Source organism: Coloeus monedula, assembly GCF_965178545.1.
Source record: "Coloeus monedula genome assembly, chromosome: 3".
NCBI classification, from domain to species: domain Eukaryota; kingdom Metazoa; phylum Chordata; class Aves; order Passeriformes; family Corvidae; genus Coloeus; species Coloeus monedula.
This window is the reverse complement of record NC_138783.1, coordinates 69243426-69270212: the sequence shown is the minus strand read 5'-3', so window position 1 is coordinate 69270212 and position 26787 is coordinate 69243426. Positions and strand designations below refer to the sequence as shown.

Here is a 26787-nt window from a genome sequence, read left to right as displayed (position 1 = left end):
CTGACTCGATAAAAGGAAAAAAGCATCACATTGGAAAACATGTTTGCATCAAAATTTGAGGTGAAGAATTGTTAGTATCTCTGAAGGTATTCTGAAAAAATATCACTTGGCCTTTGCTTTGTGGTATTTTTGCTCTGTTGAGCCTGCTTTTGGCTTTATCAAAATAAAAAAAAAGCCTATTTGGCTACATGGACCAGCAGAGTTGCATAGGTAACTGATCTGAAAAACTGCCTGGTTGAACTGTTCGGTTAACACAATCTTACTTGCACAGGTACAGGGTTTGATGAGGAATCAGCTGTCCTTGGTGCTGGGAGAGAGTTTGCACTGATGAAAACTGCTAGTGGAAAGGTACTGAAAATGTCCTGTGGTAAATAGCAAATTGCACCAATAGATGTCTGTGGTTTTTTAATTTAATCATTATTTTCCATAGTTCCTTTTTGCCTTTTCAGTGTGTTAGAATGTATGTCTATGACTGTATCCAAATATATTTTTCAGAGCCAGCTTTAAAACATAAAAGGCAAATAGTTATTTAAAAACTTAAACAGATAGTTGGAGCCCCTGAGAAATCCATAACTTGAATTTATAGGATTTTCTACAGTCAGTCTCACAATGAAGGGCTTTGTTTTAAATTTGGGAAACAAAATTGTCTTCTGTCTACAAATTGTGTTAGCACCTTTGCAAATTTTACCACCTCATAACTTTCCACAGTCTGACCATAGTAATTTATTTAAATCCCATCCTGATTTTTTTTCGGATCTTTTACAGAATTATTGATCCCCTGTGCAGATTTTTCCATTGATTTCTTTAAACCTCCTCTTAATGATTTGATGTGTTGGTTCTGTTCAGTAGAGACTTTTTTAGAGGCATTTACATATTTATGGAAATTTAGAAATAATACTGTCACTGACTCTTTACATTATTTACTGTGTTTCTATGTCAGTGTGAAAAACTAATGCTATTTATCTTGTAGAAGCATAGTCTGTAATTTGCACATGTTCAAAATTGTATTGCTTTATTGGAATGAAGGCCTTGCTCTGCTGCTGTCAAAACAGTGGGATTAATGAAAATTTTAACGAATAAATATTTTTTTAGAATAAAATTTGATGGTATGTAACAGAATTTGATCAAGTAGAACTCTTCAGCATTGGAGGAGAAAGATTAACTTGATCATTCAACTAGAAAAAATGCCTGTTCAGTATAAAATTAACAAATTTTCTGGGTTTGGTGTATAAAGTTGTCTGTTAAGGTAGGAAGTACAATATATAAGGCAATGTAAAATGGCTTTAGGTGCTCCATAGGTTGACATACCAGTTTTATAGAACTGTTGAGTTATATGGTTCTAAAGGAAACTTTTTGGTTTGTGTCAGTAATTTTGTGTTTGTTCATGTGAAATACATTTTTCTGTTATTTATGTGCTCAATGACCACTGTGCATTTACAAAAAATGGTTTTAAAAGCTGTTGAAGCATATTAAAATATGTAGTAATTTGTTATTTTAAATTGATTTTATTGTTATAATACCATCTTGTCTTTACACGGACCAGACATTTTTGTCAAGTGTTTTAAATGTTTAGTTTCCTCTGAGTAGTTTCTTCTGTTCTTTCTTGTGTGTTCAACTCATCTAGCCAAACAATTATATATGAAAACTCACTCAGTGGCTCAGTAGAAAGCACATTTTGAAACAAGCAGGATCTAATCAGAATGTTTCCCCCATTAAGTCAAAATGGATGGGTTTGAGCTATAGATGTTGAAATGGCATGAACAAAGTCAGGAAGAGTGCTGTGTGGTTTGAAATGAAAGGATTTAAAAATAAGGCAACTTTGAGAATTATGTAAGCTTGAAGTGCTGTGGCATAACTAAAACTGATAAACTTTTTTCTCCTAGATTTATTATACTGGCAAATATCAGAGCCTTGGAATCAAACAAGGTGGCCCTTCAGCTGGCAAGTGGGTTGAACTCCCAATCACAAAATCTCCAAAGATTATTCAGTTTTCTGTTGGACATGATGGCTCACATGCCTTACTTGTTGCTGAGGATGGAAGCATATTCTTCACAGGTTCTGCTAGTAAAGGAGAGGATGGTGAATCAAGTATGTATCATTGCTTGCTTGACCAGTGGTTGGTAACAGCCTCTTAAACAGTTTTTAATTTGAAAAGAATTCCAGAAACATGTAAGCATGCCATTTGTGCTGGAGATTATGCTGGCCACAAGTCCTGACAACTAGTTCCAAAACCGCTCCCAGCTACAGAATCCAACCTCTGCTTTACCACAGTTTGGATTGTGTGGTAGAAGTACTATTTTAGAGTTGTCCTGAGAAAAGACAGTTGTAAATTTGGTCAAGAGGCCATTCTGTGTGCCTGGGACTTTGAAAAACTGTGGAGCCAAACTTTTGCCTCTTTGCTGTTGTTTTATTGAGCTTTGGAAATGGGTGTTTTGGTGACTGATGGAGAGGTGCGTTGATGAGAATTTGTAGAAGCAGATCATCTGTGCTTTATTAGGCAGAAATCTTCAGACATTAGAGAAGACAGATTAATTTGGTGTTCAGACTAACAAATGCCTCATCAATATAAAATTAACACATTTCCTACTCTCGATTTCTGTAGTTGTGTGTGCAGGTTGAAATAGACTTTGTAAAACAATTAAAGATAGCTTTAGGTGCCCTGAAGCTGTGATCTGCTGTAATACTGAATTAAATACTTCACTTTAGGAAACAGATGGTAGATGATGATGTGGTAGATTAATAAGAATAATTAAAGTATTTTGAAATACTTGAAGAATCATTTCTAAAAGATACTGATCTAATCATGTCTTTGCTTGCCATTGAATTTTTTGAGAGGAGTCAGTATAATCCAATTAAAATTAGACCAGGAGATTGTACATATAGTTAGTTGCTTGGTTTTGTTCATTAGCAGTCTGAAAACTTACAAATACGCCTGTGATGATTTTGGGGTTTTTTGGTAGATTTACTTGTAATTTATTTCTTTAAATAAAGCTAAAAGCAGACGGCAATCAAAACCATATAAGCCTAAAAAAATTATCAAAATGGAAGGAAAGATTGTCATATCTACAGCGTGCAATAATGGAAGCAGTTCTGTAATTTCAAAAGATGGAGAACTCTACATGTTTGGAAAAGATGCCATTTACTCTGATAGTACAAGTAAGTTAATATTGGTCTTTTAAATGGTTTCTCAACTAGAGTAATTGAAATTAGTATGGAAGCTTTTAGCTCATGAAAATGTTTGTGTATTTCTTACTTTCCTAATGTATTTCTGACATTCTGTTGATTCAGACAAATATGATAGAAGGGTAGAAAAAGGCAGTTTCCCGAAGTTCTGTAAAAGAATTTAGCATCAGTGGTGACAAATACCCAAATGAATTCTTCCACTAAGGAGAAGAAAAAAAATTTCACTGGTATTAATCTGACACAAGAAGGCCACACAGGAAAAAGTCACAGAAATGAGATGTGCTTTGCTACAAACAAAGGCTGCTGGATACCAGGCCTGATATGTTTCTGTGCTCATAAGGTAGCAGGTGATCCTGTACATCACAGTTTAAGTAAAATATTAATGAAATAAACTCCAATGGCTTTATGACTCCTTTAGAATTCTTTTTCAAAACAAGTGATTTGCAGCAGTTTTAGGTTTGCTTTTGGCTTGTCTTTCTTTGCAGGACAAGTGGCCTGGGCCTAGTTCTCCTTTCACTTTTTAGTCTAGCACTTGTTTTTTATATCTGTTGTTTTTCTCCCTTGCTATAAATTTAAAAATTGTCAGTATCCACTAGCCATTTTATTACCTCACTGGGTTTTCTTCTTGGCTAGAAAGTGCAATATGTGATTTAAGTGTTTTATGTCTTACAGGTTTAGTAACAGATTTGAAAGGCCATTTTGTGACTCAAGTAGCCATGGGCAAAGCTCACACCTGTGTGTTAATGAAGAATGGAGAAGTTTGGACATTTGGAGTAAATAATAAAGGGCAATGTGGACGAGACACAGGCTCTATGAGCCAGGGAGGAAAAGGTGTGGAACCTTGATTTTTTTTTTTCCCTTTTCTTTCGTGTGCTGGCAAATATCAGAAGTGAAAAAAAAAGCTAAACATTTAGTTATAAAATGTAATTACAATGCTAAAGCTTGAATACATGCAACGTGCTTAAAAAAGTCAAGCATGCCCATGCACAGAGAGGTTTCAAGATAGTCACTGTGCTGGCTGAGCAGGCAAATCAGGCAGTCCTTTTGAAACCTGATCTGTGAGTGTTCTTCAGAGCTTCAGCAGTAAGCCACTGTTCATAGACACATAGAATAGTTTGAGGTGGAGGGGATCATTTAAAGGTCATTTAGTCCAACCCCCTGGCAATGAGCAAGGACATCTTGAACTAGATCAGGTTCCTCAGAGCCCTGTTGAACCTGTCCTTACCTCTCTGGGTAACCAGAACCCTCTCTGTTGGCCTCAGAAAGCAACTATTTGATATTTCAATATCTTAATAAGGTTTTGGAGTTGAGAACATGGCAACAGCAATGGATGAAGACCTGGAAGAGGAACTGGATGAAAAAGATGAGAAGTCCATGATGTGTCCTCCAGGCATGCATAAATGGAAGCTGGAACAGTGTATGGTGTGCACTGTATGTGGAGATTGCACAGGCTATGGAGCCAGCTGTGTTAGTAGTGGGCGTCCTGACAGAGTACCTGGAGGGTAAGGAAATGTGTGGAAGTGTGCGTGGTACAGGGTGTTGGAAAGCACTTGCTGAATGTGAACTGAGTTGAAATTTCCATCTAAGTAACGTTATAGCTAAGCATATAGTTGTATGTGCTTTTAAAATCGGAAATGGCTTAAAATTTCTGTAAATAACTTGTAGGAGCTGTAGGTGATTTAGTTTTAAAAGCTTTTTTTTACTTTAGCATGTAGTTCTTTCCTAGAAGCTGTTGGTTATGAACACCACTATAATTTCTGTCTCTCGACAGAGCTGCTGGCTCAGGATAACCATTCTTCGTCGTTATGATGGAAGTTTTTTGTCTTTGCTGTTCAAACTGCTTTTTTCTGTTACTTCTTGGTTGAGCTGCAGAGGGCCACTGCTTCACCATTACTATTTCTCCAGCATTTTGTGTGCTCATTGTTTCCTTGTTTGTTTTCATGTGGTATACACTAAATTAAATAAAGAGAAGTTAAAGCTGAGAAATCAATTCAGTGTAATGGTCAGTGTGTGGTCCTGGCACCATACAACACAGCTAGGATTTAAACTAGCTGTACTTTCTGTTCATCTCAGGAAAGCTTGCATGTCTGCAGATAGAACAATCTAATAATCTATGTCTTAATTACTGAGGCATCAGTAATGCACAAAAATAAAAAATAGTGATAAGGCAACTCTGTTTGCTGCAGAATCTGTGGCTGTGGCTCAGGTGAGTCAGGCTGTGCTGTGTGTGGCTGCTGCAAGGCATGTGCTAGAGAACTGGATGGCCAGGAGGCAAGGCAAAGAGGAATCCTTGATGCTGTAAAAGAGATGATACCTTTAGATCTCTTGCTGGGTAAGTGATACAAAATTAGCAAGATGGCTTTTAATTCTCATTCTTACTGCACCTTTTTTTCCCCCTCAGTACATTTGTTTACACACTTTATTATTACAGGACTGTTTTAGTATAATATTGTTAAAATGGTGCTTAACAATCAGATTTATTTATTGGTGATATATCAAAGTGGGATCATTCCGTTAAGTGATCTGTTTTAAGCTTACCCTTACTATAGTCATCTGTGCCACTTTGTAACCTGTGCAGTTATGATACTAATGTTAACACTACAAAGTTGTTCTTGTCCTTTTTGATACCCTGAAAATTTTTCTATAATGTTCTTATCAGGATTTAAGCATTCTTTAAATAAAACTTGGCTAATTCACGTAAAACCTTTTAAAAATATAAACAGTCGTAGACTTCGTTTAATAATACTTTCTGAAACTTTTTAGAGGAGAATGGAGATAACCATGCCAACACATGACTAAATATATATGTGTATATGCCTAAGTACTACTCAGTGATGTTGGAATTGTCAGATCCATGAAAACCAGGAAATGAGGAGATAAAGCTTGGAACTCCTCCAAATTTACTCAAATCCCTTTTATTTTTTTTATTGTCAGGGCCATGTAAAGAGTAGCTAGTAAGTAGGTTTTCAGTTTTCATTTACTGAACTTCTTTTAGGTTTTATTGCTACCATAACAATTTTAAGGATAATTTTACTTATTTTATTAATCTATTTAGCTGTCCCCGTTCCTGGAGTTAATATTGAAGAACACCTTCAGCTACGACAAGAAGAAAAGCGGCAACGTGTAATTAGGAGACATAGATTGGAAGAAGGAAGAGGTGAGTGCCTTACTGAGAAGAGGCTTGAATAGCTTAAGAAACTTCTGAGTCTGCTTTCTAAGAATGAAAATAGTCCTCCAGTGAGCCTGTACAGTAATCAAACTAAATCAGATCCTAAATAGGTAGCTTATGTAGTAGCCTGCTTTTAGAAAATTGGGGAAAAGATATGTGTTTAACAAAGTCTATACATAAGAATCAGAATTTTAATGATGGAAAGGAGCATTTTATATCATTTTCACAGGTCAGTTTGGGTTTTTTTGCTGTTTCCTAGTTAAATGATTGGTTTTTAAGTTAAAACATTTTTATATGAAGAGATGAAAAGACTACAAGCCTGTCCCATGCTACTTACGTGTTGTATGAATTATCTAATTACTGTACTAAATTATTTCATTTCTGTTGTATATTAGTAGGCAGAATTTTCTTCTATAAAATGAACTTTTCTGTATTAGCGTAATATGAGAATATTGATGGAATTAAAAAACAAAACAACACTGCAACATTTCAAAATTCTCTTATGTTTTATCTACCTCATTATTGTTTGTGTGGAAAATCAACAATGTACCTTAAGAACTTTTCAGCACTCTTCGTGTTCTAAAATACGTCAGCGTCTTGTCAAATTAAATTTAAGAAATTTAGATTGACATAAATTGTAACTTTTTTTGAAGCATGACGTGGTTGCTAAGATTATTGTGTGTTGAGAAGAGGAATAACTTTTGGGATGTATGCTCTTTCAAGTTCCTGCTGTTAGTAAACACCACTTTAATTCTTGTATGAATTAGATACTGGTTTTACTTGAATACAAAATGTGCCTTGTAATCACAATTAATTCTTAGACTGTGCCAGTGAATCGTGTGATACAAATTGTCTTTATTTCACTTGGATTAAGAAATTGCTGGTTTTAACCACAAATAACAAGAGAAAGCTTATAGTTGCCTATGCATGTGCGAAAGGGTGGAATATTTATTTTTCTTTGCATCTTTGTGGCTAATTTTAGCTGTGAGGTGAAGAGAGGAAGCCTTTGTTTAGGTCATGTCAGAGCTGCTCCATGCTGCTGGCAAATATTAGTTGCAGTTAACAATTTTTTTTCTCGAATCCTAATTAAATGCCCAGGCATTATTGAACGGTGCCGCTGTTCAGCCCATCAGTGATGACAGAGCTGGGAGGTAAATTTCAGTTAAAAGAAAAAGAAGAGTGGCAGAAAAAAATTTACATTTGCTTCTCTTTCTGTGTTTAGAAGTAGAACCAGAGTAACTTATCCCTTCTGTATGCCATCTATGTCAAAAAGCAAAAAAAGATCAGCTGAACAGTATGAGGAATGTATTGTTATGGTTGGTTTTATAGGTGTATGGGTGAAAGGAGGTTGTAGCCGGATGGGGATTGGTCTCTTTTCCCGGGCAACCAGTGACAGGACAGGAGGACACAGTCTTACGCTACACCGGGGGAGGTTTAGGCTGGACGTTAGGAAGAAGTTCTTCATAGAAAGGGTGACTGGGCATTGGAATGGGCTGCCCAGGGAGGTGGTGGAGTCACCATCCCTGAAGGTGTTTAAGGGAAGACTGGATGTGGCACTTAGTACCATGGTCTAGTTGATGTGGTGGTGTTTGGTCATAGGTTGGGCTCTTTGGTTTCAAAGGTCTTTTCCAACCCAGTTGATTCAGTATAGGGACTGTAGCTAAAAAGATACTCTTGGCCAGCTTGTTGCACACATTTGTATTATATTCTCTATCTAAAGAGCTTTGAAATCCCATGTCTGTGTGGCTGTGGGAGGTAGTGGGTGTGCCAGTCCAGAAGGATTTGTTTGGTTCAGAATGACTTCTTGTGATAAAGCTGGGAACAGTGTTTTACACATACTTAGAGATCTTGATTTATATAATCAGGTATGAATATTTGATTTTACTAAAGTTTGGGAGAGGTGTACGAGCACAAGTCAAGTGCTGGGAGTATACTGATTTTTAAGTAGTCTAATTGTTTGTGCTTCTTTACCAAAGCTCCAGTTTTAGTCCTGTTACAGTGACCTCTTATTTAAAAAATATGTTCTCGTGGTCCACTTGAATTAAGAGAAAAAATGATGGTTACGTCTGCAGGTATGACAATCATTTAATTCCTTCACAAGATCAATAGTGGTCTCTTGTATTGAAGAAGATAAGAATGCTCATCTTTATTTGCATTTATCTGAAAATTCAAAGTGAATTTAAATGTTCTGAGTAGACGTAGTTTTCATTAACAGCTGCACTATCAATGACCTGGTTCAATGTTACTATCGCAAGCAACTAACTCATTTCTCAAACATTATCCAAGTAGCCTGCCACTGTTTTAAAGGACCTGTATACATGCTGCTCAGGAGCAGTGCACCAAATAACTTCAGAAATTTTAAGTGCTTATGCTGAAGATTTCTTTGTTTTTTATCTTGAAATGAGTCACAAATTATAGTTGCTGTGATGGAATTCTAAGCAGTAAATAATCTTTGTTTCAAATCAGTTTTTCACATTGCTTTATTCAAGAAAGAAGTTCTATTTTAGTGGGGAAAAAAATAGATCCTCTAAATTAATAGTGGAAAAGAAGTGTTTCAGTCTGGGATAATAAATCAACTATTTAAAAAAATTTGTAAGTTCCTTAATATTTATTATATTTCTTTGCTCTTTTCCATGCACGAGTGACTGTGACAAGCAGTGAAGAGGGCTCAAAATCAATTCTGCATTTTTGAGTTGGGTGTGTGACCCTCTGAGAAATAAAGCCAGGTGTATTCATCACAGCTTCTGCTAAATCATAATATCTCAACATAATTATTGATGGAATTATCTCTGCTTTTCACTCTATCTGTATTTCTGGTGAGAAGTGAAGGAGCTGATTTTCCACATGGTGAAGTGTTTGTTGTTTTTCAAACTGGTTTGGGGCTTGATGAGAGTAGTGAGGGATGAGTATGGAAATAGTTGCGCTTCATTGTTCTCTGTGGCAATGAGGAAGTTTTGTATGTTAGAATATGGTTAGATTATTTTTACTTTCTTATGAAAACAATTTTTTCATTATGGGGGCGTTAAATTATGCCTTAATACATTACAGAAATCTTTGGGCCACATTGTACTATTAATGTAATGAACCTAAGACTAGCGTTTTCTGAGGGGAGCTAATCTTGAAAGCTGTTCATGCAACTTTTTCAGATTGACTCTTCCAAAATCTATTACTTCAAATACCAAAGATTTCAATTTATCACTTGAAGATAATTCTGAGGGGCAGGTTTCAGAAGATAGATTGTTAAAATAGCTTTTTAAACTATATTTAACTAATAAGCTAAAAAATACAGAAATGGTTCTCAAAACAGTGATAATAAATGGTCTTACGCTTCACTGGTATTTCACTACTACTCTTTCTCAGCCTATGATGTAAAACCTCTAGATGCTCATTACTGAGATGAAGATTTGGTGTGTAATTAAGGTTTAGCTTTTGATGCCCTTACAGAGAAGGAAAATTAATTTTCATCAGTCTTACTCTACTTGCAACAACAAGGAATCCATAGAAAATTGATTAATTTTAGTCAAAGCTGCTCTGTTTTGAGACAATATTATCTGAGGCTGCATAGATTTGGGCATTTTTTCATTTTTCTGAAGTGTAACTGATTCAGTTAATTCAGTGATTAGTTTACCATGGTAGGCTAAGAATCATAAATCTGTTTAACATCCGCACAAGCCACTCTGAGCTTGGAATCAGTTGTCTGTTCGTTGCTGAACATACACGTAAATACAGAGCAGAACTATCAATACAAGTGCAATATTACTTATTAAATAATACTGCAACTTTTTCTTACGGTTTTAGTTAAATGTTTATTTTGATGAAATGCTTTCACTGTTAAATTTGTTTCAAAGTTCTTCAAACAAACCAAAACCAATCCAAAAACCCCCTACCTTTTCCCTTGAAACAGTATCAAACTCATACATGACTTTTTAAGAATGCTTTGAAGAGAAAGCTGTAGGCTTTTGCCCCTAATGACCATCAGGTATGGTTCTGTGAAGTTACATTGTTGTATTTGAGTCTGAGATTCCTTTCTGAAAGAGCTAATTATTGTTAATAAAACTGATGTTTAAAGTAAAAATATTTATATTGTAGTTTCAGAAGTCAGATTTGTAGTAGACTCAATAAGAACAGTTCTGGTTAATATTTGCTGGTTTAATTTCATGTATTTATATATGGAAATACATCGTTCATATATATTTAACTATATATAAGAAATCAAGTATTCAGAAGGGAGAGGGGGTCAAAATTAAGATATCATAAATCTTACTCCCATCTCATTCTTTTATTGCTCCCATATTGCCGTGCATGATTGTTTTGGCTAGTGTATATCTGTTTTTCCCCTTTAAAAGGCCTTAATTTTTCTTCCACACCTGATTTGCACAATTTTAATGTTGCTTTAAGACTACAGGAAGAGGCATCTTGTCTCTATTGACAATGTTTTGAACAAAAGAAGCAAACTGCAATTAACATTTATTTCAGCACATAACACTCTCCATGATTTTTTTTGCCTTATTAATAGCCAGTCATAGTCTGAAAAATAGTTTTAAAGAACATGTGCCATAACTATTATCCCCGCTCCATAAGAATACTAAGTTTTTTTTTCTTTAAAAGGGCTTTATAGATGGGACATTATATCCCTATAATGTTTTCCACTTTTAGTGGAACTGAAGTGAAACGTTTGTCTCCAATTCCATTTTCTGAAATATTTTTCTTTAAAATTTGCAACCTGTTGACCTGTTAGATAACTAGTTGCCTAGATTAGGGTTTTGTCTCCCTATTTTATTACTAAAACCCAGCCAACCAAACAAAAACTCTCTGCTTGGCCTCTTTCAAGAAGCCAAAAATAGATTTTTACAACAGAGGGTGTGATCCAGTCTAGGATTTTGCTCTGCAACCTGAATTTATGCTGCTTTTCTGTGTACCTCATGATACATGTCATCATGTACTATTTTTCCAGATAGCCTGCTCTGTTCAGTGCACTCGTACAGAAGTCAGCATTTGAAATAATTGAGTTCAGTCTCCTGTAATCAAAGCTTGCCAAATAGCATTTGTTTAGCGTGAGGTACGAGAAGAAATCAAAGTATGTGTAATATAAAATCAAACATTAAACTCTTTCATAGTTGTGTCTAAGTGCTTAGATGACCAAGAATGCCAAAGCAAGTAAGTGCATGCATGTAGGAGGACATAATTGTGTACATTTTTCTCTAGTCTGCTGCATTATTTAATAAATGCGTTCAATTTGCAGAAAATGAAAATATTTCTGTGATTAAATATATGTATTTTTATGCTTTCAATTCCCTGCCAATGTCCATTTTAAAAGGTCTGGACCAAGAAAGGAAAGCTAGTCTTGACATTTCAGCTAGGGCTGTTTAGCATCTCAGCTTAGCTATGGAAAAACAGTCTGTGAAGGGTGAGAGTGAATGTCATTTTACATCATGTAGTGACTGATTTAAAATAGCTCTGTAGTCTACCAGTGACTTCTCTTTGCTTATCTCTGTCACTTGATCTTCTAAAACAGAGACTGGTAATAGATTGTTATTCCCCATGCAGATCTACCTTAGAGGCTTCTAGAAGAGTTTTCCAAATAATATGCCGCAGGCATTTTTTAACAAATTAAAGGAAGTATCTAATGTGTGGCTGGATTGTTACACCAGAATATTCGTGGTACCTAGACTCTGCTCTCTTTGTACAGGCAACCTCAGATGTAAGCAGAAAGCAGATATGGTCTCCATGAATTGTTCTAGTGTTCTGTTGCCTGTGTTATTTTGGAGGGAGAAGGAGGTACTTAACGCCTTTCCAGCACGTGACCAAGGAGGCAGACATCACAATGCAATCAAAATGTAGATGTTTCCTATTTTATGATGATCATGTTACAGATTTAATATGCACAAAAAGCCAAAGAAGATACCAGACCTGTGTTATATGGATTTGGGAACAAATTACTATGAAATGGCAATCTATTGCATTTAACTTTATTTTGGATTTGAGTTCTTTACATAATGGTAAATAGTGTATAGGAATATCCAGAAGCAAACACAAGTCCCGCACTGGTCAGAAGGTTACATTGTCATGGAATTGTTGCCCTGACTAGAGGAGTGTGATTCAGATGAGTAGCTTGGAAACTGATGGCAGCTGTGTGCTAGCACCATGCTGGAGCTGACAGCCACTTATGCTTACTAAACTTGCTCTGTCTTACAAATCTCCTGTAGTCCTTTTGCTCACCCTCCTGTACTTCACTTTCTTCTGTCCTCCTGAAATTCTCTTTTATTATCTTTGCTCTTAGCACTAAAATGCCAAAGGCTGCCTTCAGGTCTGTATCTCATTCCCTGCATTGTTTGTTTTGCAAGCATTTTTTGGAACTTAAGAATGTTTGCCTCAGTTATTTTGAGATCACTTTAGTCCCCCACAAATTTTTCAGATCTACACACTACAAGCCACTCTTTTTGCTGTCCTTGCGTCTTTTTGCAACTTTGTTAATGTGAGCTTCACTTTTGTAATGTTGTCCTGTCCATTCTCTATTTCTTCAGCTTTTAATTTCATTAGGAACTTGTCAGTAAGTCCCACTACTTTTGCCTTATTTTCTTGTGCTCGTCATTCACATTTCCTCTGTATCATTTGTCCTTCAGACATTTTTAGCTTTCATAATCTGCTTGTCATTCATCTCTTGCCCTTTTTGCCTTTTCCTTGTGTGCCTCAGTATTCTCCTCATTATATCCCCTCCAACTTGGTAAGAGGCAAAATGTGGTGTAATTTTTTGTATAAGTCAAAACTGTGGGAAGTAGAATATTAAACACAGCACGTGACCTGGCAGAAGGTAATGTTTACCAAAAGTGTATCTATTAAATGGAATTCCAATTCAGAGGAGACTGTGAAAAGGGGGAGCACAATATAGCAAGACAACTGAAGGAAGAATCTGCAGGATGAAGGTAAATCAAAAGCAAATGATCATCGTTGATTAGGAGAAGGAGCTCTGAATTAGCAAGAGGATCTGTTCTGGAATAAGGAGAGTCCAAATAAATACAGTAGAACAAAAATAAAAACTCTATGCTGTGTGCAGAAACAAACATGATTGAGGAGGTTTTGGGCCATTATATTATCTAACGTGTATGAACCTCTAAGCTGGGGGATAGACAGTAGTGTATTTTTAAAACATTTCTCATTTTGATTTTTAAGTAAATGCTAAAATTTGGGAGCTTCTCTGTATGAAGACCGGTTTCCTTATCCGAAGGTTCAAAAGCTACATCGATTTGACCTAACTTCTGCTTAAATGTCTATCCATGCTGTTTAGTATTAGTGAAGGAGGTGATGGTCTAAAGTTGATAGCAGAAAACCTGAGGCAATGGGCGTTTATGACAAGTTAACCTACATTGTCTTGTTAATAAAGTTCAGCTAAGGAATGAGTGTATCAATGAATTTGCAGAAGAACGAATATTTGTATTCAAAGTTTTGCATAAGCAGTTCATAAACACAGCAGTCTGATTTGGGGTGTTTTTGTTTAGTGTTCATGGAAGGGCTGGATTTGGGAACCTGTGGAATTGAGTGTCACTTGGAAGAATTAGTTACTCCTGACTCATGGTTTCCGTTGAATCTGAGACTTCTGAAAGGACAAGAAGTGTCCAAAAAATTCTTGGTGGCATGCTTAACCTAAAAACCAGGAGAAATACAGATTTAACAAACAAATTGCTTATCTGTGACCTGTTTATACTGAGCCTCAATTAAGCATAGTACCTCACTGCCTAAGTCTAGATTCTTAAAAAGAAAAAGGAATCTGGAAAAAGTTTTCAATACATGTATCATTGCTTTCTTTAAATCAAATCTTCTCTTGAAGGCCTTTAAATAGGTGGGAAAATATTTTTAAAATAAATGGATTGTCAAAATTACTAAGTAGGTAAGAAAAGAGTCATATGATTTGAATAACTTTCTTCATGAAACATGTAACTTTTTCTTTAAAAATGATAACTCTGCATCTTAAATATAGTAACTGCAAACAAGTTTATGGTGGTGGTGGTTTTTAAATTTAACATTTATCTTATGATCTTGTTCCAAATCAGTATTTTGAATGTTATGTTGTAGGATGTAAGGCATGATAATTATTATCTTTTGATGACAATAATGGGTATTTGCTATCAAATTCTAGTCTAGTTGTGAGTATGTTGTATTTCCACTGGTTGCAGTACAGTTGCATACTTAGAAATTCAGGTAAAACTATCACTATGGGACATTTATTCGTTTTTTGCATAAGTTACCAAGAAATGGTAGCTTTCTTGTATTTTAAGGTCTTTTGAATTTAAGAAAACAAGATTATAATTATTATTCTTTTTGTTTTTTCATTGCTTTTAATTTGAATTTTGTTTTAACGCACTGTTTCCATTTTGTGAGCTTTCCTATGCATGTGCAAAATGTTTCTCCTCAGGCCCCCTTGTAATTCCTGGTCCTATTTTTATGAACCATCGAGAACAGGCTCTAGCCAGAATCAGACTCTCTCCAGCACCGCTAAAGCATAAACGGGACAAGCACAAAGGTATTTGGTCTTCCTTATTGACTAGGGTGGAAATAAGCCCAGCCTCCCAGTCACTTCTTCCAGGCGCTGCATCTGTCTTTTCAACGAGCTGCACAAAATGAGTTCTGCCTTTCTTCCTGTTAGTATCTTGTTACCTGAGGAGAAAGAAAATGCATTTAAATGTTGACCTTTCTTTAGAAGTGTAAGCATTAATTAGTCTGCATTGTCTGTTTTTCTTTCCCCCCCTTTTTTTTTTGTGAAATATGCATTGTCTTTCTGTGTGTCTTCTCTCATTTCTAATGCTGTCTCATTCCTAAGGTTCTTTATTTTTACTATAGGAAACTCTACATGTTAAGAGTGACTTAAGACTGTTGCACTGAACTTGTGTTGGGTTTTCTTATCCTTTGTGTTGTCTATTTGGGGTGATTACTTTGACATATGAATTCCAGGCTTGTTAATTCTGGCATAAATCTTTTCATAGGTATGTTATCTTTCAACTAGTGAAATATTTGAAATAACATAAACATTACTTTTTGCTGACTTTGAATGGTGAGAATACAAATCAAAGTACAGGTTTTTCTCTGCAATTTTCTTGAGTTAAATGTTTTTTACAGAGTATAAGTATGGAGGTGTCTTTATATTTCAGACATTTTTGTATGTGTGGCAAGACAATTCATTATATCTTGGATTTCTAAGTGTGTCATTTGTTTAGATACAAATGACTTACATATTTCTTAGAAAGTGGTAATGTATTACTAAAAATTTCAACTGAACTTACTGAAGTTGAGCTGTCTCAAATCTAATCGTAGTTTGTATATGTCTGTGTACTGATCTGTCTGTACATATGTACATAAATAAAAGATAAATATGTAAAGTGGAGACTACAGACCTGATCAAAGTAGGAAGCTCTTAAAAATCATGAACCCAGAATGCTTCAACTATTTTCTGAAGAATAGCTATATATTAAAAGAGTTAGTATGGCATTTCAGTTGAATTAGTAGAAGTTACTGATAGTATTTGGCATGTATCTAAACATGTATGACAAACTGTATGTCGGTTTGAAGTCTTATGGGGTAAAGTTTCAGTGTGTATGGGTGATAGGCTTGCTGAATTATGAACATACTGGATTGTGAAATCATCTTAAGTTTATTTTATGGAAATGAAAGCAAAATGTGATCCTTTGAATCTGCATAACATTCAGTCTTTTTGGAAGGCATATTGTCTGAGCTTTAAATCATGATGGATTTAGTTGAATAACCTGTCATAATCTCACTGGAGAGACTGCATGCTGAAAGAGAACATACTCAATCTTAAGTGTTGTTACATGAGTGACAATTTGCTGATGGTCATTAATCTTGAGCTGGTTGCTACTGCTGGTTGTACTGCAAACCCTTGACTCCACAGGCAAGTACATAAAGGAGTGTGCTTGTCCTGCCTACATCTGTGCTTTTTTGGCATGTGTTGGTCATTGATCACTTCAGATCAAGTATCTCTTTACAAGAGATATATTCATTAGTGTCAGTTTGAGGCTTATGTTGCTTCTTGGAGTTGTAAGAACAGTGTAAAGGTCTGTGTTGGGCTGCAAGATTTTTGTCAGATACACCCTGTAGAACTGAGCATTTATTTTTCTTTCAGGAAGGCTATATGCAAGGAAATACTCAGTTTATTTTAGTTCTTTGTGTCTTATGCTGAACAGATAAGGAGGTTTTCAAGTTAACTTTGAGACCCTTCTCTGCCTCAGAAGATGGCCACTCAAAAGACAGCCATATATTCCACTAGGAACTAGAAATACCCCTTAACTTCTTGAAGAGGTTTCAAGGGAAAAAGGAAAACTGGTGAAGTGGGTTCTTAGCCAAGTAACAGGCAAGGTGGGAATTCTGAAAATTATAATGTATATTTCTTACCTTAGAAGGTGTGCCTCTTTTCTAGAGGCAGAATGTAAAAGAATAATAGAGCAATGAGGCAGAGATAAAAGGACATTATCACACTGAAATCAGCAAGTTCTTACGTTTTATTTTTGAGTGTGATGCTTTCCAAACCCTTCCTTCCTTCCTTCAGATGCTTCTGCTGTAGTAGTCTTCTTTACATCGAGCAGACCTTCAAGATCCTTGGGCAAGGAACTTTTAGTTCACTGATACTTACCTGTTGCCATTTCTCTGCTTGCAGCTGCAGAACTTCTCTTGATAATGATACTTAAACTTGAATGTGGACAACTTCTTCAGAACTGACAATTATGGTCTGATATAAAAAGTGTATTTGATATGTATTTGTACATATTGTCAAATCATGGAGTCATGGAATGGTTTGGGTTGGAAGGGATGTTAAAGATCATCCAGTCCCAACCCCTTGACATGGACACCTTCCATTAGATCAGGTTGCTCAAGGCCCCATCCAACCTGGCCTTGAACACTTTCTGGGGTGGGGCATCCTGGATTTCTCTGGGCAACCTGTTCCACTGCTTTATCACCCTCAGAGTAAAGAAATTTTTCATGATAATCTACATGTCTACCACCTGTGGAACTCCTCTGTTTGATCGTTGAGTTGAAAACTCCTTCAACTTCATTGAAACAGCTGTTTTTTTAGAAATCTTGCCATTATCATTTGCTCCTTTCACATTTATAGAGTCTGCATATCAAGATCCTTGTTACTTCAAAAAAACGACATAATTAAGCATAGTCTTCCTGATCTGTGTCTTCTGTGTCTTTCACAATTATTAATAGAAAGGTTTAGGTACAGCATTTTGGGTATTCATGGAGTGGTTTGACACTAAGAAGAAAAATGAGCTTCGGTAGTGGGTTTCCAGTCTACATCTCCAATCCCTGTGGATTCCCATAACTGGGGATCTAAGTGAAAAACATTAATGCAAGTCTGTAAAATTTTCTCAACTGCAAAAATGAACTGAATAGCAATTAAAAACAAAGTAGGCTTTTTGAGTGAGCTAAGATTCAGCAATTTGAATGCTAACTTTTTCCTGTATTTGGAAGTAGTGGTAAATGTTCTAAGGAATATGAAACAAATACCCTCAAAAAGACAAAGACTAGGTGAAGCTGAACCTGCATGAATGGAACAAGATATCGGTCAACCATTTTGCAAATGCTAAGACAAAATCACCAGATGTTCAAGAAAACTTACTTGGAATTTGCTTTTTAACTTTTTAGCTAAGATACCATGTGAAAGGCAGAGTAGTTTAAAGCACTCACTGGAGTGAGACAGCTGACGAGGAAAAACCTACATCTAAGACTGAGTTTATAATTAGAACGTGAGTTTCTTATCACTTTATTGTATGTGTTATGCACTTGTGATTCTGCATATTTCACCTATAAACTCAAGTAAGCTCTGGAGCAACCCCTCAAGCGTCCAACAGACTAAATTTTTTTGCTGTTCTCATAGGATGGATGATTTTCACAACCAGAATATATTCTCTTCCCCCTGCACTGTAGCTATAAAATTGGTTACAGATATTTCAGCTGAAGCTTGGGGTAGACAGCCAAGAAACTGCAGGCACAGGCTGATTTGTTAAAGTAATGTTATATATAAAGTCTGTAAATTATATTATGGCATTTAGAACACCCTGTGAGGGCTGGACAACGCAGAGACTAACCGGTAACTTGACCAATATGCTTTATTTGGGTAATTCCTGCTGAACAAAACAAAGGTTTGTTGGCGTACAATGTGGTCTGAAGAGACAGTTACTGTAAGAATTTTTAATGTATGGTCATATTGCATTAAAGCTTTTCATCTGTGGAGAGAAGATACATATTTAACTTAAACGTGCTTCTTCTCTCCTCCAAAGATGGATGGTAAGTTAGAAATTGAATGCATCACCCTTACTGCTGGGGAGCACTAACGAAATCCTTTTCCTCTGGTCTGGGCCAAGCAGGAGTTCACAGTGTCATTCTGTAATGATGATGGGTTTGGGTTTTTTGCTAGAAGTAGTCTCATTTAAAGCTTATTACTTCACTTGCTATTGGGACTGAATGAGCTTTTCCTTTTTCCTGGAAAGCAGTAGTTTTCTTGGCAGCAATGTCAGCCAAGAGAACTTCTAAGCATGTTTAACGGAGGAAGAAAATTGTCTTCAGGAGCTGAGAATTTTCTGAGGAAAACTGAGTGGTGGTGGGGATTGGTTGGTTGTATTTGCAGTTCTCTCTCTTTCTTTCCCTAACTTTGAGATACCAGAAATGAAAACCAATCACTGTGAAATTGTTAACGGAGCACACCCCTCAGTGTTAACAGCAGGAAGCACTTCACAGCTTTTCCTTGGTGCTTTCTTCTCTCTCAGAGAGATGGAGTCAAAACTTCTGTTTAGTGGTACACCAGCTGGATAACACTGGAGGTACTAACTTGCTCTGCCTGAAGGTTCCATGCATCCAAAAAGAAGATTGTCTGCTTCAGTAGTCTCTTTATGCTTCCCTTTCAGGAACAGTTGTTTTGATAGTACTTTTAATGAAATTTAAAAGTGCACAATTGTTGGAAGAAAAACTAATGTGTATCTCCCTGGTTATAGTTGTTCCTTGACACGTGCAAATAAGCTTTCAGCGTCCACCTTTGACTTTCATTTTTTAAAAGAATTTGGACTGTTTGAAAGCAATGTAAGGAAAGGGGATGACCCAGTTTGTTTGCAGCCTTACCTCTAAGCGTAAGTTCTCCTAGCCAGTGCTGCTGGAAAAATGATATGTATTGGCCATGTAATGGAGTAACAGATAAACAGCATAGGCCAGAAGTATTGCTCTAAAAGTAAGTAGTGTGATATTCTATTTGGCTTTGTATATTTTGGTCTAAAGACTTTTTTTTTTTTCCTAAACAAGACTAGCTGTTTTAGTTGCAAGGATTTCGTACTTGGCAACACATAAATTATCAAATGCTTATCAAGTTTTGAAGATCCAAACAATTCAAAACTCTTGAGACAGTTACTAACCATGCTGCATAGAAGGCTGAGAGCAATTCCATTTTCAGTTAAAAAGATTCCACACTTGAACAAAGTAAGATATGGTTGAAAGACAGTTGCTTCTATTCCTGCATTCTCAGAGCCTTTGAGAAGTTTGCTTTGGAAATTGAAAATGCCAACTTTGTAAAACTTTATCCTTTAAAATAATTTTATTTCTCAGATAAGGATTTGCAAAACTTGTTTCATGTGAAGGTACTTGTCTCTACATCTTGCACACTAATATATAGTGTTTCCTCAAGGGGAGTATGCGTTATGCTTTCATTTACAACTTTGGAGAAAATGGGAATATATCTAGAATCATGTTTTATTTAAAAGTAGTATCACATTTATCAACTGAGAAAACAGCAATCCTCAACTTTTTATGAGTAGTTTTTGAAGCCCTTTAGAGCAGGATGTTTTTCTTACAATGAGGCAGAAAATGCACGTGTGCCTCTTTAAGTTTCTGCAGATTGCTTGATATTCTGCTGTTACATGACCAGAAGACACCTGCTGCTGCTAATGTGACTGCATAGGTGATGTGGTTGTCTATGCCCAGTGTGTTTCACTGTAGGAGGTGCTTGGAGCCATGACACATTCTTACTGGCCATGTGTATTCCTGGCAGCTGATTATTCAAATGCATTTATGCAGTGGGAGAGCTCACATTTTTCATTAGTCAGTGGTGTCTGAGGGAGGAGGGGAGATGGTGGCCACAGGTGACTTCCAGAAGAATTAGCTTTTCTCTGTTTTGATCTGAAAAGCTTGTATGAAATGGGGAAGCAGTAGGTAGGGTATGTAGAGTTTAATGCAAAAGTAGGCATAAAAAGTTCAAAGGTACTGTATTTGAGAAGTAGTCAAACTGTTAAGTACTGTGAGCTGCTTAAGGCAGAATTACAGGACTAGGAAGAACTAATTTGGTGACACTGGTTGTTGTTAAACGGTGAGTCAGTCTCTTTGTATTTGCTTTTGTTATTTATACCAAAGAAAGCTGCACACAGACCTTCAGAAACATTTCTTCTAATTTGTGTGCAGTCTGGTAGTACACAACCTCAAAAATCCCATGGCAATTCTGAGAGACAGCGGTTTTTTTACTACATCTCCATTTCTTACATACCCAGCATGTAGTGCATGCTTCAAAGGGATACTTTACCTATGCTTTTAAACCTAATTCTTCGAAAGCACTAGCACCTACACACACTGTTCCTTTACAGATGTAAACTATATGCATATTAATATAATTTCTATACTCAAGTCATCACTAGAAAATAGCTTTGTTCTTAGAACAGTAAGATCTTTTAAAACTGGTATGTAATAAAAGTGTGAAATGACTTTACTGTATCAGCAGTTTCTCTGCAATAAAAAGAAAATTCTGAGCTATATGTATAAAAGCTGGATTTTATTAAAAACATGTAGAAATTCTAAGTATAGATCTAAATTAACAACACCTTGAATTGTTTGAGCAGCAGTTGTTTCCCTGTATCAGTTTTGTTAGTAGAGCAGTACTCAGAATTATCACAGAAAGTGCAGTCTTTATGTGCAGTTATTTTTCACTTAACATATTTCTTTCTTTTCTCTATGCTAGACAGTGTGACTAAAGTTTAATAGATGATGGAAACATTCTGATTTCTGGAGAAGATATGCTGCTGTATTGCAAGAAATTTAGGAATAATATATTGTACTTCTGTACTTTTGTCCAATATGGAGGCAGCTTGGCTTTAGGAACCAATAATGTACTTCATACTTACTAAATACATGCATGCTTATTAAAGGAAATCACAGAAATTATGTCTAAAAGACAGCAGACACACTCTTTGTGAGTTGTCTGCATTGTTAGAAATGAGCTGTGTAAGTAATTGACAGCTACTTAAAACAGGGCCTCTGTGGCCGAGCTGGAGTCAACTAAACTCCTTAAAGTGTAGTAGTTGGAAAAGATAGGCCAGGCTATACCTGTTGAGTTTAACTACAGTGTTGCCTACTTAATAATGCAACCTTATTGAAGAATGAAATGATGGCTATCAAGTAAAGCTTCTGAAGTTTGAATTTTCTGTTTTGCTGGTTCTTTTTGTCTGCTCTTGGGGAAGTTTCTGCTTTAGAGGATATTTTCCAATGTGTACCTTTGTAGTACATTGTTCAAAAATAGAGTTTCTGTTGTCTTCCACATCTGCTTTGAAGCATTTTGAGCTGTCTCTCTTGCTACTCTGTGAGTTCTCTCTTCTGCTGGACAAGTGGCGGAGTGTGGAGTTATTTACTATCCTTGTTCTAGTCATTCTTCTTATACAACTTTATTGGAATGCATAGGATATAACTGTAAGTTTTGTTTATAGATGGAAGTGGAGAAAGAGGTGAGAAGGATGCCAGCAAAATCACAACTTATCCGCCAGGGGCTGTCCGCTTTGACTGTGAACTGCGAGCTGTACAAGTCAGTTGTGGATTTCACCATTCAGGTAAAAACAAATAAATCGGTGTTAATTATAATCCAGATTTATTTTTTAAGGTTTTCATCTGTGTCTTCACTGCTTTTTGTTCAGTTTTTAATATGGATGTACGCAGGACTGTTAACAGTTGAAAACGTAGCAGGGTTTATTTTGTAGCCTACTACACTGTCATAGAGACTGAATATCTTCAGTTAAAAGGGATCTATAAGAATCATCGAGTCCAACTCCTGGTCCTGCACGGGACCATCTCGAAGAATCACACCATGTGCCTGGGAGTATTGTCCAAACACTTCCTGAACTCTGTCAGCCTTTTGTGACCACATCCCTGGAGAGCTTATTGCGGTGTTCAGCCACCCCTGGGTGAAGAACCTTTTCTTAATATCCAGCCTAAACCTTCCCTGACACATTTTGTGCCATTTCCGTACATGCTCTAAAGTAAGATCACCACCCAAATCCCCACATCACCTCCCTGATTCCAGCAATGAAAGGCAACTCACTGTCCTTCAGTGGTGAAAAGGACTATAAGTATCGTATATTGAGTTACATCAGAGCTTGTAAGAAATTTTGGAGTCAGTTTAAAACATCTGCATGGCAGAGCTCTACTCCTGCATAGAGGTGCTAGTTGTGATGGGTTGTGGAATCTTGTCTGAGTCTCTTAGGAATCATTAACTGCTACTCAGAACGGTAACCAGCACTGGTGCAGTGCTATGTCATGTGTGTATGTCAGAAAAATACTGTGTTGTTTTTCAGTGGTTTTGATGGAGAATGGTGATGTTTACACGTTTGGATATGGGCAGCATGGTCAGCTTGGACATGGTGATGTTAATTCCAGGTAAGCTGGTAATAAAAGGACACGATTGTGTATTACTTTACTGCTGCATAAGTAGTGGCTAAATTTCTGGTTCTCTGTAGCTGCCAAGTGTGAAAATTCAAATATAGACCAAAAAAAGTTGAAAAGCTCTTGTTCTGCACTTACTCCCTATAAGCCCCTGAATATAGATACTATAACAGTAGTCTTGTACAGTATAAGTAATTTATTTAATACATGAAAGCTTCTGTGCATAGTTACTAGCATTGCTTTGATAAGTTTGAAAGACTTGTCTCTTTAATCCTCCCTGCGTATATGAGAATTACATTGAAGTCTCATTAAGATTTCATTATTTCTGTAAAATACTGCATATACAATAACTCAAATAGTATGATATTGTAAACCTAGATCAACCTGTTCCTGTTTCATCATTGATAAGAGTTCACAGAATAATCACAGATCACAGAATATTCTGAGTTGGCAGGGTCCCACAAGGACCATTGAGTCCAACTCCTATGTGAATGGCCTGTATGAGGATCAAACCCACAACCTTGGCCTTACTAGCACTGTGCTCTGACCAACTGAGCTAATCTCAGTTCAGTTATGATAAAGTCTCATCTTTTGCTCATCAATTATCTCCCAAATGAAGTCTCTAAGCTTTGGTCTCAGCTGTGTTTTGTAGTCACTTGTTTTGGGTGTTGGCAGAAGAGTGATGTGCGATTTCTCTATGGTCAGTGGAAATAGGGAAGTCAACAGAGCATGGAGACTTACTTGACTAACCAGCCACTGCTTACATGCTTTAGGCAAGCTTAGTAATCTGTAAACTTGATCTCCATTGTCTACAGTGGCAGCATAGGTGTCTTTAATGTGAGGCTCAATCTCACCCTTAGTGTCTCATGCTTAGAGTCTCATCTATTCATTAAAGTAAATATAAAAAGGTGTCCTGTCATAAAAGGAAATGCAATTAAGGTCTTTGGACATGTACATATGCCGTATAGTGCACACAACAGGGGTTTCCGTAGTAGGAATCTTTGAGACTTTGTGTATGTCCAGTAATGCTCAGTATCCTTATGTAAAAGGCATACAGAGCAGAGCATCCGTGACCTGTCTTCAGTTCTTTCATTTCTCTTGTAGCAGCCAGGTGAAAATTAATGAACATCTATCCTCCTAATCTCTTTGAAGACTTCAAAACCTTTTCTTTTGTCAAGTTCCTGAAGAAATCTTCATCATCTTAAAACTTTCATTGGATTCACTAAGCCAAAGGGGGAGAGGGAAGAAAGAAAGTCTATTGGAAATGTTGCCTTGTATTGGCTGCTGTGCCTCATAGTAGTCTCTGAACTGTTACCCCTACTCAGTTTGCATTAGACTGATGAATACAGTCTGTGTTTCTGTCTATGGTGGAGTCATACCACAGGCAAGTAGTTTGTTTTTCCTTCTTGGAAATTCTTGGGTAGTTGTTCCAAGGAACAATGGCTTAAACTAGCAATTCAAATCGCTATTAGAGTAAGGCCAGTTTCTGTCTTAAAGACTGAAGAATACTGGTAACTTATTGTCACCTATTTCCAGCTTTGATGGAATCACTTGGCTTTTCAGAAGGCTTTGGAGCTATCTGCTGTATTTGTCAGTGTTTCAGGTGGTAAACCCCTACATCTGTTGCTTATTTAGATAGAAACTATCTAAATCATCTTGGATGAAGACCAAATGTAGTTCCAAGTGAGATCCTAGAGGAGAATATGAAAAATCTTGTACTGCAGGATAATGCTTGACCAGAAGTAGAAGCTGAGGCGGTACAAGTGACTTGGCACTGACCGTTGTATCATTCTACATCAGACCCTAGAAAGTGTCTGAAAAAAGCCTTGAAGAAATTTGGAGTATGTCCTATGCATGAGAACTGGCTATAGTACTATATTGCTATTTAGCACCATCATTCAAATTATAATTTCTTCATTGATGTACTTCTTTTTCCAGCTTTAAGTAGAGATCTCTCCTCTGTCCTCACAGTAAGGGATTCAGAGAAGGAAACAGGGAATCCTTATGCAGAGTTCCACCTCAGTTGGGACGCAGTGGTGCTCAGATGGCCAGCTCCTGCCAGGTCAGTGGTATGTCAGTCATGCAGTGTGTCACATTGCCTGTATTGACCTCAGGAAGAGCATCTTCTGAATCCAGGAACTGATATTCCACTGTATTTTCTGAGAGAGAGAGAAGAGAGAGGAGGGGAAAAAAAAAGTATTATTTAGGCATCCTTTCAGAGACTTTTGTTTTGCAGTATAAAGATTTAGTAGTGAGACTGTATTTTTAAAAGTCTTGATAATGTTCAAGTATTTTGAATTCTGAACACCTGTTCAGACTTGCCTTTCTCCTTAATTAAGGGAATTTTGGACTCCTCTATTAGAGTATTGTAAACACCACAAATTCTTCCTCTACTTCAGTAGGAACGAGGTAGATTACATGCCTTATCAGTAAGCTGGAACCACTAAATTAGTCTGTGTAGGCTTTTTGTTGTAAAATCCACAGTGGCAGCTGTTGATGAGCTATTCACTACATGAAAGGTTTGTCAGTCTGTGCTTATATTCTCAAATTAGATGCTGGTGTATAGAAACTGAGTGGAAGCAAGAAATGCTTTGCAGTATCTAGTCTTGGTGGAAAATAGCATGTATTGTGGTCAGGTAAGCGAAGGCCTGTTTGTTACTGATGCTTCTCTCAAGAAGCTGGAACTTAAAACTCCAGGATCTTTCTGTTATAGTTCAAAATTTGTCTGCATTTTTACATACAAACTCTTGACTTCAGCACTCCAGTAGCAAGCACATGACCTGACAGTCAAGCTCTAGAAATGGAATGACTGAAGTGATATGGTGTAGATAGGATTTTGCTTCCAAAGGTTCAACAATAACAAAACAAAACTGTTCAGACCTTCCCTAGATGGTCTGCTATGTTCCACTTGAAGATAGAGAATAGAGACTATATCCTATTAACTCCAGGAGGGGAAAAAAGTGTTCTATCATCTGTTTGTTAGGACCATGTTTCTAGGTGCATTTTCTGATTATTTTACTCCAGTGGTGGAGTGCAGGTCATATTTACATCTTTTCACTAAATTTCCTCTAAAATGGAGTCATCTCTGAAATATAAAAATCTCCATTTTCTCTGTAATGAAATTGTCCGACTCTGCTTGCAAGGAACAGAAATTGCTACTGGTTTCCTTTAGCCGCTACACAGTAACAGCTCCCCGTGAGCCCGTGTTTACAGCACCATGGTCAGCTGCCCCAAGTGACTTGTTCTGGGACCTGGCAGGCAGCTGTTGGCTGCATGAGTACCATGGACAGCGATTGTTCGAACAGGTCATGCATGATGAGTTTTCAAAGATTACGGCTGCTCTCAGAAATGCCTACCCTTTGGGATGGAAGAGGGTTCCCATGTGGACAGCCAGAATGCATCTGGACCTTCTTCAGGATCCTGAGTTAGCTGATGCATGTATGTCTGCTCAATTATTCAACAGTTGTTACGTTTTCCCAAGGGATCTCAGTTTACTTTCTGTATAGTTGAGGTTGGTCTTTTGTGATTGATCTGTGTCATATCCAGAAACCAAAGATTCTGTGACTTTAAGACCAGCATGTCCTTCTACTCCATCCCAGAAGAATAGTCCTTGTTTTCTTTGATTCAAATGGAGAAACCTTGGTTGTTAAAACTTTGCCCAGAGTCTCTCAGACTCTTCAGTGTCTATTCTGAGCTTTCCTGTGTTGAGTTTCAGAGGGATAGGGAAATACTCAATAGTATCA

The 26787-nt window shown here is 36.8% G+C and overlaps 1 protein-coding gene across 14 annotated transcripts in view; it reads left to right on the top strand.

The window, feature by feature from the left end:
* MYCBP2 (MYC binding protein 2) overlaps window positions 1-26787 on the top strand; it is a gene marked incomplete at its 5' end in the record, with an annotated part of 179777 nt that overhangs the window by 50397 nt on the left and 102593 nt on the right. For 10 of the 14 annotated variants that reach the window (XM_082277904.1, XM_082277912.1, XM_082277909.1 and 7 more), the window contains 10 exons: window positions 272-348; window positions 1884-2088; window positions 2992-3156; window positions 3856-4014; window positions 4481-4685; window positions 5370-5515; window positions 6239-6340; window positions 14763-14870; window positions 22096-22215; window positions 22957-23038. In XM_082277904.1, coding sequence (XP_082134030.1) covers window positions 272-348; window positions 1884-2088; window positions 2992-3156; window positions 3856-4014; window positions 4481-4685; window positions 5370-5515; window positions 6239-6340; window positions 14763-14870; window positions 22096-22215; window positions 22957-23038 — 1369 coding nt within the window. Of the gene's footprint in view, window positions 1-271; window positions 349-1883; window positions 2089-2991; window positions 3157-3855; window positions 4015-4480; window positions 4686-5369; window positions 5516-6238; window positions 6341-14762; window positions 14871-22095; window positions 22216-22956; window positions 23039-26787 lie in introns of those variants that run through there. The other 4 variants (XM_082277908.1, XM_082277916.1, XM_082277906.1 and 1 more) reach the window with 3 other exon arrangements.